The sequence below is a fragment of the Lathyrus oleraceus genome, chromosome 3 (assembly GCF_024323335.1).
Source record: "Lathyrus oleraceus cultivar Zhongwan6 chromosome 3, CAAS_Psat_ZW6_1.0, whole genome shotgun sequence".
Classification (NCBI taxonomy): domain Eukaryota; kingdom Viridiplantae; phylum Streptophyta; class Magnoliopsida; order Fabales; family Fabaceae; genus Lathyrus; species Lathyrus oleraceus.
Genome location: NC_066581.1, coordinates 416,813,790 through 416,830,967, shown reverse-complemented (window position 1 = coordinate 416,830,967; position 17,178 = coordinate 416,813,790). Strand labels below are relative to the sequence as shown.

Below are 17,178 nucleotides of genomic sequence, written 5' to 3'. Positions count from 1 at the left end.
AAGAGAGGTCCAAGATCACTTATTCAAAGGCAAAGTTTTACAATTAATTATATAATTAGGATGAAACTCCACATTAAAATTATTAAAAATAATATATTAAAAAATTAATACATTAGAAATTAATACATTAAAAAATTAATTTAGGGTGAAACTCCACAAGGGTATCCCACAAATAAAGTGGAATACCTAGCCAATAACCTTTTCCTGGGATATGTGAACCTTTACGAAACTCAAAAAAAGAAACATGTCAGAACACCAAATCAGGGTGCAATCGAAGATTACACAGGAGAAATATCACAACAATAAATAGGATAGGATGAATAATGCATGGCTATGATAAAAACATAAAAAAAACAGACTAGAAGAATCAGGTACTGTCTCGTTCGCCTCTGCCTCGCCTAGCGAAGGCCACGGATTTTAAATTTGAAAACAGCCCCATGTTAGGAACTTTGAATTTTATGGCATTTTATCACAGGAATAACATGGTCAAACATTCAGGGTATTCAGGCATATTTAAATTCCCATACGAAAGCAAATTATATATCAACATTTAATCATGATGCATTATATATGTAGATATGGCCAATTGAAAGTATAAACAATAGAGATACGCAAACCTGTTTGCCAATTCAAGGTTGAAGGGATTGACCACTTGTAGTATCGGAATAAGTTAGGCAGCGGGAATTGGACGGCGATGGCTTCGGTGCAGATGGGCTGCCTTCAGGGTTTCTTTACTCTGAATTCTCCGGGTAGGCAGGGTTCCTATGCCAAAGTTTCTATCCGTCCTTCTCTGTTCTCTCTCTTTCTTTTTCCTCAAGGTTTTGTTCCAAGGAAACCTCAGAGTGTTTTGCTTCTCTTCCTTCTTTCTCCAGTGAATCTCCCAGTGTAAACTCCAAGTCTAACTCCCCTACTGAAACTTCAGTATTTATAGACTAATTTCGTGGGTAATGGGCTTGGAACGAGGGAGACCCAAGTCCAAAATAATTTGTTATATTTTATTTATTTATTTATTTTAATTATTTAATTAATTAATTAATTAATTAATTAAATTTTTTTTCTTTTCTTTTCTTTTTTTTTTTCGTTTTTTTTTTAGGAAAAATGATGGGTAATTTTTGGGGTATGACAGCTGCCCCTGTTCAATATTCTTGGACCGAGAGAGTTAGGATGGCGTGTATGCCATTCGTGGTCTGGAGGTGGAAGATTATTGAACACTAGAATGCCCCAAAAATTTGCACTTGAGAATCGACAGTTGGTCTTGATGGAGATGGGCTTAAAGATGCCATCCGGGAGGTTTGATGACGAAAGCTTCAGATCGCGCCGTATATTAGGCCAATTTGAAGACATGGGTGCCACACTGGGTCGTACGTTAGACCGTATAATGAGTCATCCATTAGGCTGCCGACTTCGCTGGGGAGTCGGAGTGTGTCATATGCTGTTGGGGATAAAGAATCAGAATGGACCATACGCTAGATCGTATCTGAGTTGCAGAATGAGCCGTACGTTAGGCTGAATCTGATGACGAAAGGGGTAGTCGTACGTTAGACTACACTTCAGAAATGTACCGTATGTTAGGTAGCATCTGAGGGTTGTAAGATCCAAACGGGTCGTACGTTAGACCGCGTTGGGGTTGTTGAAGTTCAGAATGGATCGTACGTTAGATCGTATCCGAGTTGTAGAATGAGCCGTCCGTTAGGCTGCATCTGAAAAAGAAAGTAGTCGTACGCTAGACTACACCCCTGAATGTACCGTACGCTAGGCAGCATCTGAGGATTTGAAGGTCCAAATGGGTCGTACGTTAGACCGCATTGGAGTTGCTGAAGAAGTCATATGTTGGGCTGAATCAGAATGAACCGTACGTTAGGCTGTATCTGATAACCTGTATATGTTGTACTTGCAATAAATGTCTGGGATGGGCTTAGAGATGCCATCGTTAGGAGGATATCGAAGTGTTGTCAGAATGAATGTTCCCATGAACTGTATTTGAAATATGTATCTGAATCTTGAATGTGATTGATAAAGGTGTCTGTCTGAATGAACCTTCTACTTTGACTATATCAGGAGGATAATTAACCTGCAAAGAAAAAGTTAGCTTCATGCTATGTCATGATGCATGAGATGTTTCGTGTTATGCTAAAATAAATGTGAATGTTGTATGCATGCGTATGCTGTGAAAGGATGTAATGAATGAGTTATGCGTATGAGAAGTTCTGCTTGGGGACTCTACTGGGGAAAATAAATCCCCATCTACTGATTGGAGATATTTGTAACGATGACCCTTTCTCGGCAGGGGGTTCTTGATTCTGTCTGACGGTAGAAATATTCCACAGATCTTGGCTGAGGATGGATGAGATGATCAATCTGTCTGATGATGCCGACCTCTGTTGGGGAGTAACTGGCTGTGCCTGGGGATACTGCCAATTTCTTCTGGGAAAAATAGGCTTGCTGGGGAAGAGAATTGGTAGCGGATTCATTGGAAGCATGGTTAGACCTTATCCTCGATCCTGAAGTCTTGTAGTAATTGCTATTGCTATTCTATGCATGTATTTTGGTAAACATTGGTCATATTCAAATGCATATATTAATTCAAATTAAATCAATGGACGTTTACGCAAACAAGACAGAAAAAGAAAAAAACAAAAGCATCTTTTGAAAGAAGGTTGTATTGATTTTGAAAGAAATAAACAGGCAACTTGTGTACAAGGAGACAGAAATCCTAGTAAGAGGAAATTGTCGAAAACAAAGAGAAAGCTATGTGGAAGAAGTCCTATTGATTTTAAGCCTACTACTGTCATTATGTCTTCGAGCATCTCATCCCTTGCTGTCGGATAGAAGTGATTGGCTTGGTCAGTCCCTCGAACTTGGATGAAAGTTGACTGAGAACGGGACATAGTCATACGCTTTAATCCCTAATTTTTGCCTGGACCGCCTTTTCAGGTTTTCAGTCCACCAGGATACCCTTTTTTGCCCAAGCCGCCTTTTCAGGTTTTCGACTTGTCGGGTGTACATTTTTTTTTTATATATCCCTAATTTTTGCCCGAACCCTTTTGGTTCGCCGGGATGCCCTTACTTTTGCCTAGATACGTCGATCTAGCGGGTCTCTTTTATGCGTAGTATTTTTTAACTATGTCCGCGTTCACGGGATGTGGGAAGTCTTCACCATCCATAGTAGCGAGTATCATGGCTCCACCAGAGAATACCTTCTTAACCACAAATGGCCCTTCGTATGTGGGAGTCCATTTGCCTCTGGGATCACCTTGTGGTAGAATGATACGCTTGATCACCAAGTCGCCAAGTTGGTACACCTGTCTCTTAACTCTTTTGTTAAATGCCTGGGTCGTGCATTTCTGATATATCTGCCCATGACAAACAGCCGCAAGTCTCTTCTCATCAATCAGATTTATCTGATCGAGTCGAGTCTGAATCCATTCATCTTCATCTAAGCCCGCCTCTTTCATGATTCTTAGAGAGGGAATCTGAACTTCCACTAGTAAGATGGCTTCCATTCCATAGACTAAAGAGAACGGAGTTGCCCCTGTCGTAGTGCGCACTGAAGTGCGATAACCGTAAAGAGTAAAGGGTAACATCTCATGCCAGTCTTTGTATGTTACTGTCATTTCTTGCATGACCTTCTTGATATTGTTAGCAGTCCCCACGGCGCCGTTCATCTTTGGCCGGTACGGAGAAGAGTTATGGTGTTTTATTTTGAACTGCGTGCAGAGTTCAGTAATCATCTTGTTGTTCAAATTAGTACCATTGTCAGTGATAACTCTTTCAGGAGACAGCAGGTTTCTCAAATAGGTATTTGATAGAATCCATCTTAGAAGTCAATAAGGTGGTATGATTCAACATATACTGTCTTAGTCGGCGAGCAGCCCAGGCCAAAGCACAGCAAGCTTTCTCGGGCTGTGAGTATCTTGTTTCACAGTCGGTACCTTTTGCTAAGGCAGTATATGGCATGCTCTTTTCGACCAGACTCGTCATGTTGCCCCAACACACCTCATTGAATTTTCTAACACGGTCAAATACGTAATTAAAGGTCTTCCTTCAACTGGTGGCATCGGAACTGGAGGTTCTTGGCGATATTTCCTGATTTTGTCATAAGCTTCTTGGCATTCATCATTCCATACCATCTCTTGATTTTGTCTCAGTAATTTGAAGATGGGTTTGCAGGTAGCAGTCAAGTGTGGAATGAATCGGGCAATGTAATTCGAGTGCCCCAAGAAACCTCTGACTTCTTTCTTGTTTATTTCAGTACCCAGATTTACAATTTCAATTGATTCCTCATGCGGCTGTATAGTCTTTTCTTCTTGCAGTAGTCGGGCAAGTTCTCCAGGGACTTCACAATCTTCCTCGCTTCCATCCTCGGCTTGGTAGATCGGATTTTCAAAGTCATAATGAACAGTAGCAGAGTCATTACCAACAGGATCCAGAGTGGATATGGATCGGCAAATTGTTACGTGAGTGTGTGCAAGAAACATAGCTTGTTTGAAAAATGACAGGAAAGATAAAGAGCGCAATATTTGAATGCAAAAAGTCCATTGATCTATTGAATATGAATATGCTTATGAAAATGACAAACCCCTAACAAATTAGCCATTGTGCCTCGGGCATAGACACAATGCTTTAAGAAGTTTGATTGTAAAAGAAAATTAAAATTTGCAATTCTAGAATAAACAATAACAATTACTCCTGACTAAAGGAAATCGGGATAATGTCTTCAGTCTTCCAATTGTTGAGTCCGTCACCAATTGTTGGGAAAATCCAGCTATCCAAGTCGCAATCACTATCAGCATCTTCCATAGCATTAATCTGATTTTTGACTATCTTTCCAGAGTTAAACCCCAGGCCAGCTTTATCAGACTTGTACGGTACATTGATCAGTTGACCCCAACCAGCACGATCACCATTTTCAATCGCGGCTTGAGCATCTTTCAGAGAGATCATGACAGGGGGAGCACGAACAACCTTGGGCACAAGGGGAGTTGGCTTAAGGACAGGACTGGGTGGAGGAACCACTTCAAATGACTGAGAAGGAGTCTCAAAGAATTCACCATCCATCTCAACGTATTTGAAGGCTTGCACACTACTGACAATATACTCTTCTTCTCCACATACAGTGACAACCATGCCTGCTATTGGATACTTCAGCTTTTGATGAAGCGACGAAGCTACCGCACCTGCCCCATGGATCCAAGGGCGCCCCAACAAGCAGGAGTAGGCGGGACGAATGTCCATCACGTGAAAGGTAGTGTTGAAGACTTGAGGTCCTATCTTGATAGGGAGAACCACTTCACCATAGACAACACTCTTCGCACCATCGTAAGCACGCACCACAACATCACTAGGTTTCAGTTCAATGCCTTTGTAGTCAAATTTATCGAGTACAGCTTTCGGGAGCACATTCAAGGAAGAGCCGTTGTCGATCAACACGTGAGCCAGGGTGATCCCCTCACACTCGATGGAGATATGCAGAGCTTTATTGTGATTCTTTCCTGCTGGCGTCAGGTCAGCATCGGAAAAGCCTAGGCCATTGTCAACAGTCAAATTAGCAACATAATGTTCGAATTGATCGACGGATGTTTCTTGAGGCACATGAGCGGTCTTCAAGAATTTCATCAATGCATTGGCATGGGATTCAGAGGATAATAACAAGGACAACATTGAGATTTTAGACGGAGTATGCCCCAATTGTTCCACTACATCAAAATCGCTCTTACGGATGATTTTCAGCATCTCTTCCATTTCCTATTTGGCAACATCTTCAGAAGTAACTTCGACCGATGTCTCTGACTGAGGAGGATTGACTGGTCTTTTTCCTCGAATTTCGGGAGCGGGAGGTGAGATTTCTGGGGAGTAGATCCTTCCACTTCGAGTAACTTTACTAGTCCCCCAATATCATTAGGATTAGCAGAACTACCAACTTGCTTTATGCCATGGATGTAAACGTCGCCTCCATAGTTCCACGGAATAGCTTTGCTGGAGGAATATGGCACGGGGCCAGGTGCGGTAATAATCAGGGGAGCCACTTTGGGCTCAGCGGTAATCTTCACAGGCACTCTAGTAGCGGTAATCTTCACTGGAGCTTTGGACCTAGCAATCACAGATACCTCTTCAATAGAGTTGTCCACCTTAGGAACCCTTTCAAATAGAATTGTACGATCATCCATCAGCCGTTGAATGCCGTTCTTCAACTTCAAACAATCATTGGGTCGGAGTACACAGAGATCGCAATCTTCAGCACAACCTGGAAATAAACCAGCTTGCAATAAATTCTTCTTAACGATCAGGAGAGGAGATGCTAAATCAGCAACGTCAGTAACGTGAGAATTGTCGTCCACAACATTAACATTCTGGTCATGATTAGGCATAGGTGCTGTGATGACATTGGGGGTCGCCGGAGGATCAAATTCAATTTCTCCAGCGTCGATCATATCCTGAATCTTGTTCTTCAACAACCAGCAATCATTCGTATCATGCCCGGGGCTATCGGAGTGATAGGCACACCTGGCGTTGGGATTATAACGAGGAGAAGTAGTGTTGGGATTTGCAGGAGGGCCTCTGAGGGTAATCAAATTGGCCTTTAACATACTCTGCAGTGCTTGGGTTAAAGTCATATTGATCTTGGTAAACTGTCTTCTCGACCTGTCTTGTCTGTGTTGGAAGTTCTGAGATGGCGGTGCGGCAATTGTAACTGCCCCAACAGTATGGTCACGATTCTTCTTGTTATGCTTCCTCTCACTGTACACAGCATTTGATTCATTCTTTCCCTGATAGGACTTTTTGGTGCTTGCAGAAGTAGCTGCCTGTATCTTTCCACTTCGAATGCCGCTTTCAACCCGTTCACCTGTCAAGATAAGTTCAGTGAAACCTGACGAGGAACTTCCCAGTAGATGGCTGTAGAATGGGCCAGTCAGTGTACCCATGAACATGTCCACTAACTCTCGATCAGTCATAGGGGGTTTGACTCTGCCAGCCAAATCTCTCCACTTTTGAGCATATTCTTTGAAACTTTCTTTAGAGCCCATAGTCATATTTTGTAGCTGTAGCCGAGTAGGCGCTAACTCAGAATTATACTGGTAGTGCTTGTAGAAAGCTGTTGCTAAATCAGTCCATGTGCGGATGTTAGAGCTCTCAAGCTGATAATACCACTCTAACTGTGTGCCAGACAGACTCTCTTGGAAGAAATGGATCCACAGTTTCTTATCAGTAGTGTGCGGCTGAATCTTTCTCACATAAGCCCTTAGATGCATCTGAGGACAAGAGGCACCATCATACTTAGTGAAAATGGGAACCTTGAATTTGCGGGGAATGACCACATCAGAGACCAGACCCAAGTTTTCGAAATCCAGACCGGGCACTTTCTGCCCCTCCATAGCTAGCATACGTTCTTCCAGCAACTTGTACTTATCATCCTTCGGAGAGTACTGTTCATGTTCATAATCTTCATCGTCGTCCTCAGAATTGACGAGATTAGGATTCTCATCTTCCGAATCATTCTCGGTCTCTTCTTCTGAATCCTTCGGAATTCTAATCTTGACTCCTGTAACCTGTCCCTTAAGCCTTCTCCCCGGGTTGATGTAACCCACAGGTTTCTGGTCCTTCTTCTTCTCCATCAAAAGAGCTTTCAGTTCTTCCTGCCCCTTAGATAAGCTCAGCATCATTTCCTGGAATTGAGCATTCTGGGCCTGGAGATCTTTGACAGTTTGTTCGAGAGCCATTGTTCAATCTGTTTGAATCTGCTGGAATCTGTTTGATAGGAAAATCGTGAGAACACTGATCCTTTAGAATACCTGTTATGCGATGCAATGCAATGTATGAAATGTTTTCAAGGACTTTCGGGATTTAACTTTGCATAAACTAACAAAAAGAGCTTTTTTTTTCTTTTCTCTTTTGTTTTTGCTTTTGTTTTTTTTTTTTTTTAGCAGAGTTAAATCCCTAAATCCTTGAAATGGTTAGTACAATGCCATGATGTTATGATGTTATGTTGTTAGATAAATAACAAGCACAAGCAAGTCACACAACAATCATTCCTAGGTTTTAAGGCTTGCGTGAGTTCCATAGGTAAATACCCTCCCCACTGAAGTTTGGTTGGTTCAACCTGTCTTAGAATAGTAACCGGGTTCTAGAAGGATCTCAAATCATTGACCTTTCCTTAAGTCCACTTCAGTGCAACACCAAGTGGTTGACCGAAGCTTCCCTAAAGTCCAATCTCAAAGAGTGTAGTATCGAGTCTCAACCAACTCCAGTCGGAACCGAAGCCAGTTATCTCACTACTTTCTAATGGCCAGGATGAGTCAATTAGGGTTCTAAAGGTCTGGTTAATGCCTTTATGACACCACGTGAATGCCAAATATTTCCTCAACTAACATGAGGAACATCAGGACATCCAAAGTGCCACATTAACCGTAGCCATCATTTTGACCATTCCAGTATACGCCGGACAGTCGCGATGATCTCTTGCTACTTACCTAAGGTACACTAGATCCGGGTGTAGGATCTTTCACTCAAGCATATCATACCCAAGCAATCCCTTAAAAATAAATCAGACAAATTGAATAAGTGATCTTGTTTTTAAGGTAACCTCTCTTTTTAAATATTTAGGGTCCCCAGTGGAGTCGCCAGTTCTGTCATACGGTGAACTGGACTTTTTGTGTTTTTTATCGCAATGTCGCGGTTAGCAAGAGTCGCCACCGACTTTTCTTTTATCCAATAAGGAAAGGTGGAAAAGAACAGGAAAAACCTTAATTTAGATTTTGGGTTCGGGAGGTACATTATACAAAGGGAAGGTGTTAGCACCCTTTGTATCCATGGTTATCCATGGGCTCTTAATTGCTCGATCACTTATATTATTTTTGTCTAAAAAAGTGTTTGTGAATTGTTTGGAAAATTGTTTTGAAAAGAGAATTTAACTTTGTAATGATTCTTGTATGAATGTATACAAAGTGGTTATCCCGTTTTAGTTTTGAAAATTGTTTAGAAAAATATAACTCGGTAATGATTCTAGTATGAATGTATACCAAGTGGTGATTTTCTAAAGGCATTTTGAAAGGTGTGAGGTGCAAAAAAATGTTTTAAGTTGTGAGCCAGCAATTAAGAGTTATACCGACCCAAGGTCTTTACGGGCATTTCCTATCCTTATGAGGGTAAAACTGTCCTTATTATTGAGAAATAAGTAGTTTTATCCTTTGGATGTAAAAGGGTCATCGTAGGGTCATCGATTGGTCATTGAAGGCAACAGTTATGAGGATACCTTAGCATTCGAAGGGACTATCATCATTTAACCGTAGGCAACATCGGAGGGTCATCGAGGGACAAAGTTGTATATTCGAAGGCAACATCCGAGGGACTATAATTTATTTTATGATGATTTAACCGAAGGGTCTTTGCTAAGGGTATCCCCACGTTCGCGGGACATGACCGTAATATCGTAATCGTAAGGCAACAAAGAGAGGTCCAAGATCACTTATTCAAAGGCAAAGTTTTACAATTAATTATATAATTAGGATGAAACTCCACATTAAAATTATTAAAAATAATATATTAAAAATTAATACATTAGAAATTAATACATTAAAAAATTAATTTAGGGTGAAACTCCACAAGGGTATCCCACAAATAAAGTGGAATACCTAGCCAATAACCTTTTCCTGGGATATGTGAACCTTTACGAAACTCAAAAAAAGAAACATGTCAGAACACCAAATCAGGGTGCAATCGAAGATTACACAGGAGAAATATCACAACAATAAATAGGATAGGATGAATAATGCATGGCTATGATAAAAACATAAAAAAAACAGACTAGAAGAATCAGGTACTGTCTCGTTCGCCTCTGCCTCGCCTAGCGAAGGCCACGGATTTTGAATTTGAAAACAGCCCCATGTTAGGAACTTTGAATTTTATGGCATTTTATCACAGGAATAACATGGTCAAACATTCAGGGTATTCAGGCATATTTAAATTCCCATACGAAAGCAAATTATATATCAACATTTAATCATGATGCATTATATATGTAGATATGGCCAATTGAAAGTATAAACAATAGAGATACGCAAACCTGTTTGCCAATTCAAGGTTGAAGGGATTGACCACTTGTAGTATCGGAATAAGTTAGGCAGCGGGAATTGGACGGCGATGGCTTCGGTGCAGATGGGCTGCCTTCAGGGTTTCTTTACTCTGAATTCTCCGGGTAGGCAGGGTTCCTATGCCAAAGTTTCTATCCGTCCTTCTCTGTTCTCTCTCTTTCTTTTTCCTCAAGGTTTTGTTCCAAGGAAACCTCAGAGTGTTTTGCTTCTCTTCCTTCTTTCTCCAGTGAATCTCCCAGTGTAAACTCCAAGTCTAACTCCCCTACTGAAACTTCAGTATTTATAGACTAATTTCGTGGGTAATGGGCTTGGAATGAGGGAGACCCAAGTCCAAAATAATTTGTTATATTTTATTTATTTATTTATTTTAATTATTTAATTAATTAATTAAATTTTTTTCTTTTTTTTTTCTTTTTTTTTTTCTTTTTTTTTTTCGTTTTTTTTTTCGTTTTTTTTTTTTTTTTTTTTTTTTTTTTTTTTTTTTTTTTTTTTTTTTAGGAAAAATGATGGGTAATTTTTGGGGTATGACATATATATATATATATATATATATACTTTTAGCATATATATATAGATATATGTATATATATATATATATATACTATATATATATACTTTTAGCATATATATATATATATATATATATATATATATATATATATATATATATATATATATATATATATATATATATATATGTAAATAAAATTGGAGGGTCTTAGAAAGCGCTTTTGGCCAAAGCGCTGTCTAGGGGGGGGGGGGCTTAGACAGCGCTTTTAAGATTTAAAAAAGCGCTGTCTAAACCTTTAGCAGCGGAGGTTTAGACAGCGCTTTAAAGCGCTGTCTAAGGCTAAAAAAAGCGCTGTCTAAGGTCTTGTTTGGCGTAGTGGTGTCATCCTTGTCCAATTCAATATTGGGTCCGTAGACATTTATCATGTTACGCAGGATGGACAAATTCCATCTAGGTCACTCATGTCCCTCAGCATGCTTCGTGGAGTATCCATCAATTGTCTTTATGGTCATCCAATTACGGACAATGTTTGATCAATAATAAGACACTCGACTCTACATCTAGGGTCCATAGTGGTTTCAGGTCGAAGGGTGGTATACACCACTATCACCATGAGAATAACTTATGACACTTTACATAACATTCTATAAAGTATTCTCACAACGGATCAATCCAGTATAAATATTACTCTTAATATTCATACCTATGTTTAAGACTCGATAACTCCTTATCTATGATCCATGTGATGTGATCATCAGTCTATATACATAATAATCTTAATGCTTTAATGTTATCCCACTTTACAACAAAGCTCGACTACAGATACTTTAAGAATAATGCCCTTATGTTGAATGGGATCTCATGATTAAGTCACACTTGATACATTAAACGGACTAACTATTCTAGGGACTTTATTAAACAAACATAATAAAGAATTTTTTTTATTATTAATAAATAATTTGATACAAGTACCAAAAGTATTGACCTCTAGGGCTTACACCAACAGGTTGTACAATCTTCCATCTATATATCTATTTTTTTTAGTAATAAATATAAGTTTCAAGTTGTGGAAATTCACTTGATTGAGTCTCTGTCTTGTCATGAGGAAACTCTTGGCATGTGTGTTATATGTGTACAACATATTTGATAGTTTATGTACGATGATGGGACCGATGTTGTTTTTGTTCCTAAAATCTACGAAGGGAGAAAGCCGTTACCAATAGTTCCGGAGCCTATGATCTTCCCTTTCTAATCACCTCCAAAACCTACAAAGCCACCTGACTTAAGTTTCAAATCTTGGAACATATGCCTTCTTCATGTCATGTGTCGTGAGCACCTAGAATCTGCGTATCATGATTGGTGTTTCAATTGAGCTGCTAAGGATGTCTGCAACATATATTATCTTGTCCTTAGGTACCCACATATTTTGAGTCGTTTTTGGTTAATTCTCCCAGAGTTCTTAGAGAACTTGGGTCATTGTGCAGAATAATCATTTTGTGTATACGCATAAGAGAAATGGGAAATCAGAGCTTTTGGTTTTGCCTTAGATTTTCAAATAGGTTTTTCTTTAGGCACATAACAAATTCCTCATCTTCCATTTTCCTTCTATCTATGTTTCTAGGCAAAAATGTCTGAAAAGATTTGTCATATTTGTTTATGACATTCTTAGAATCCACAGAAGCTTCTGAAAACATTTCTTCCTCAAGTTTAGAACTTTTACTTTGAAGAGCAAAATTTTCATTTTTCAGAATAAAATTCTTTTCGTTCAAAGTAGAAAAATCTTTTTTAAGCTTACTATGAGCTTCAGATTCAGATACTTGGACTTGTTACAAATCCTTGTATTTGTTATGAAGCTCATAATATTTCTCCAGAATTTCAGAAAGACAAGATTCTAATTCAGAGCAAAATAAGTTAGGAAATAGCTCTTCAGAATTTAACTCAGATTCAGATTCAGATTCTGGTTGGATCTTTTCATCAGATGCTTTTGTGCTTGCCATCAACGCCACATTAGCTTGCTATTCCTCAGAGCCATCTTTTGAGGATTCAGAGTCATCTCAGGTAGCTATCATACATTTCTTCTTCCATCTGAAGTCTTTCTTTTTTGGTTTGTATTTCCTCAGCTTGAGACACTCATTCTTGTAGTGACCTGACTCCTTGCACTCAAAGTAGATAACGTCTTTGCCAACACTTGACTTCTTCAGTCCAGATGTAGACCAAAGCAACCACCTGTCTTTCTGGAGTCTCTAAACTTGCTTTGTCTTTTCTTCCAGAGTAGATTAACTCTTCTAGAAAGAAGAAGCAATTGATCTTCTTCTTCAGAGTCTTCTTCAGAATCCTCTTCTTCTTCAGCTTGAAAGGTTTTAGTATTTTCAGACTTTCCCATGGATTTCAGAGCCACGAATTTAACTTTTCTTTGGGGCTCATCCTCTTCAAGCTCTATCTCATGACTTCTCAAGGAACTCATAAGTTCTTCAAGAGTTGTGTTGTTCAGATCCTTAGATAGTTTCACTGCAGTTACCATAGACCTCCATCTCTTGGGTAAGCTTCTGATAATTTTGTTGACATGATCTGCAGTAGAGTGAGTAACCTTTGTCATGTTTATGTTTATATTTGTCCATTCTCTCTTAATGCCACATTAATTCCTTGCAATGTCTACAGTCAATCATTGCATCATCCAAATCGTAATAGCCTGGACATAATAAATGAAATTCATTGATAATGCTAGAATAGGTAAAAGTACTTATAACTATATATTAATATATATTTACCTAGAGTGTTACATTCAGACTCGTCTCTTCTTGAAAATGGTGGGGAGTTGTCGTCATTTTTCAAACTTGAATCATCTTCAGATTCTTGTGCTAATTAATTTTTTTTTTGTCAAAACATTAATAAATACTAAAAAATTCATACCATTTGTCAGATTATATTTAATAAAGTATGATCATATAATTTCAATGAACCGAATTCAATCAAACATGATCATATAGTCTAGCACAATCTATTACATGTTGCATCATATTTGAAGTTAGAAAAAATGCTAAAAATGATAGACATCATCGATTTAATACCATAGATTTTATCATCCACGGGGATTAAACCCTCTTGCTTAGAAACTTTAGTAACAGAGATATGTGAGGCTAATATTTTTCAGACAGTTAGAACTAAAGAAACAATGGACATTAAGAGAACTAAATAGCAAGAGAATAAAGGAGGATGAAATAACTCAACAGACCAATTATTTAATACCCTTTACATAACCTCAAAGTTTTGACTATAATTTTAAAATCCAAGTAACTTACTATATTAAAGGGGCATTAAAAAGAGATAATGCTAATATTGTATGTATGTATTTTATACTATTATATATTATGTGTTACTTATAGTATATAGTATATATGTATTACTTAAAGGGGCATTAAAAAGTAGAACGGTCTATAAAGCTTCCATGAGAAGCCATCTGAATGTTAAAAAGTGAAATAAAAAGTGTGGAACAATGAGTATTTATGTGCTGATATGATGCCATTGTCATGATGAATCGATGTGTTGATATAATGCTTAAACAAAAAATGCTTGAACAAAAAAATGTATTTAACAGTGAATATTTATGTGCTGATGCTTGAACAAAAAAAAGTATTCACTTTGAATTAAGAATTCAAAAATACGTGTTTAATAGTGCATGCTTAAACTTCACCCATTGACATTGATGGACAACAAAGAATTACGGTGCATACCTAAGAACCGGTCGTAGTCCGAATCATCATCACCATCACTTTCAAAATCCAAATTTACTGTAGATGTAAAAACCGGGCAAGTTACAGGTGTTGTGGATGAAGTTATTGTTGACTTTTCCGCAAGTGATATGGATAAATAATGATTAGAACTGTGAATAACAGTGGTACCACGTTAGTATGTAACAAGGATTATCATAATAAGTGTTTGTTAATGGTTATTGTACTAGTTTGATCTTACGAGTGTCTGTTGTATAGTTGTTGGTTTGTGCAGAATATGAATTGGTTGGTCCTTCTTCATAAGGTTGTAAACTCTATCTGGCGCTCCAAGACCCTTATTCGGGTGACCCCATTATTTGTTTAAGAGGCAGTGGTGGACTGATATTGTTTTGAAAAACTCCACTACTGTACAAATAATGGAAACATGATTAAAGAAAAATATTTCACAACAGAAGTAGGTTAAGACTTAGCAAGTCTTACATTCCAGTCGTAAATTGGTTGAAACGTTGCAGCGTTTTCTCTAGGAAAAAGTGCATTTGGATTTATATTTTCAATTCCCGTTCGAGTGGCCACTATGGAGAATTTAGAGAAAATGTTTGTTCGGTTAAATAAATTTGGAGGAGTTTGAAATTGTGTCGACCCAGTGGATTGTGTTTGTTGCAAGATGGCATCTATGCGTTGTCCATCATCAGAGACAATTTTGTTCATAACTTGTTGGCTTGTACTTAATAGAATAATATCTGAAAGGGGAATTCGATTGGTGTTAGTGATGTTTGTAGTAATATCGTGTTTAATGCACTTTGTTTTTTTGTTTTGTTTAATATGCAGAATCTTCGCAATCTCGCTCTTTTAGTTGAAAAACTCCTCAAATTGAATGACTCATAAGTCATAAACCACCAATTATTAAGATATAATCGTGCTATACTGTGGAAGTTAGTTTTCCGTTTTCATTCATATACGAAATATAACCGTGAAACAAAAGACAAATAAAATCAAGTGATGGCAGCAAGATAGATAACTAAATTGTTGAAAAACATAAAACATGATATATGAATATCTATAGAACAATGTCAATATACAGATAAATTGCACATCCAACATTGTTGCAGAATGAGGAAAAATTGCACATCCAACATTGTTGCAGAATGAGGAAAAATTGCCCGACAATACAAAATAGAAACGCTAAAGTGTCACAAATGAACAACACCTACACGTAATACATAATACTCATTCCGTTCCTTTTTAACGGTCACTTTTGCAAAAAAATATTTGCTCCTATTTAATTATCCCTTTAAAAATATAAGGTTGTAATTTGTCAATTATACCCTTACTTTTTAAATTAAGCTTACTTACATATTTACTCATAATTACTCCACCACTTTAAAATTGACTTATAAATTCCAATATTTGAGATTGATGTAGCGTGCATATTACTACATACTACATGTTACAACCTAGGGGTGTTCAAACCCAAACCAACCCAATAGAAAACCGCAAACCAAACCAAACCAAATCAAAACCGCAAAAAATCGCATTTGGTTCGGATCCGTTTGAGTCATTCTCTAACAAAACCGTACGGTTTGGTTTGGTTTGCGGTTTGTATTTTTCAAACCGAACTAAACCAAACCAAACCGCATTATATTACAACTCAAACTTCAATTATCCCACATCCAATCCAAAACTCAAACTTAGTATGCCTTAACCTTACAATTAAAAACGATTTTCTCTTACTCATACTTAGGATATCAATTTCAACCTTCTTAAATCTCTCTCAATAGTATCGCACATTCTTCTCATCTTCTTTACCATGTACGTTTCGCTTTTTCTACTCTAATATTTCATCTCTTATGTTCTTTCTTTTTTATCTTTTATGTTACTATTTTCTCTTCCAATTACGTTTTTATCGCACATTTCTTCTCAATCCCGCATCTCATATGTTCTTTTTTTCATCTTCTCTAATCTCTCATCTCATATGTTTTTTATGTTTTATTATAATGTCTTTGATATTATTATATTCTACTATTATATATATGTTTTTTATTCCATTTTTGTCTAATCTAATTTTGTGTATATTGAATGCGAAGTTTTTGTCTAAATATGATAAGTTTTTATGTTATTTAGTAATGTATGAATGACTAAATACAAAGTCACGTTGTTCTCTATAGGTGTATGTATGACTCAATAAAAATATTGTAAAAAACCGAACCAACCGAACCAATCCAAACCGCATTGGTTTGGTTTGGTTTGGTTTTATTTCTAAAAATCAATCGAACCAAACCGAACCGCATGCTTTTTTCTCTTGCGGTTCAGATGATTTTTATCGTCAAAACCGCCCAAACCGCACCGCGAACACCTCTATTACAACCAATGAAATTTCAAGAGGTTCACTTCTAAAAAAACTAAGAGTTTCAATATTTTCTCTCTTTAAATGTGAGCTCTTTAGCCAGAGTTTCTCATGCATGTAATGGAAAAAACAAAAGAATTCATGAAAGAAGAAATAGTGGAGGATTCATTGGGAAAAAATGAAGAAGAATCAATAAAGGATTCATTGGGCAACAATGGAGAAGAAACAATGGAAGACTCATTGGACAACAATGGAGAAGAAATAATAGAAGACTCATTAGACAATAATGGAGAAGAAACAATGGAAGACTCATTGAACAACAATAAAGAGGAAATAGTGGAAGACTCTTTGAACAACAATGAAGAAGAAAGAGATAAATCAATATTGGATTTTTGATTTAAATGAAGAGGCTGAATATGAATTTGACTTGAATAAATTTCCAGAAGAAACAGAATAGTCTTCCCAAACTGCTGAGGAGTTTCATCCAATGATTAGAGAGATGCTAAA

The 17,178-nt window shown here is 37.6% G+C and overlaps 1 protein-coding gene and 1 long non-coding RNA gene across 2 annotated transcripts in view; one reads left to right on the top strand and one right to left on the bottom strand.

Annotated features, from left to right (window-relative positions):
* Window positions 1-11,430, top strand: part of LOC127131515 (uncharacterized) — a 14,543-nt gene extending 3,113 nt beyond the window's left edge. The window contains exon 6 of the mRNA XM_051060432.1: window positions 11,422-11,430. Within this exon, the coding sequence (XP_050916389.1) occupies window positions 11,422-11,430 (9 nt within the window). The remainder of the gene's footprint in view (window positions 1-11,421) is intronic.
* A 267-nt stretch (window positions 11,431-11,697) lies between these two features.
* Window positions 11,698-14,966, bottom strand: LOC127127999 (uncharacterized). Its single transcript, XR_007805607.1, has 5 exons — window positions 14,808-14,966; window positions 14,569-14,732; window positions 14,331-14,479; window positions 13,368-13,457; window positions 11,698-13,288 (listed from the first exon to the last, which is right to left on the bottom strand). It is a non-coding gene; the product is annotated as an uncharacterized LOC127127999 (long non-coding RNA).
* Between the last annotated feature and the right edge of the window lie 2,212 nt (window positions 14,967-17,178).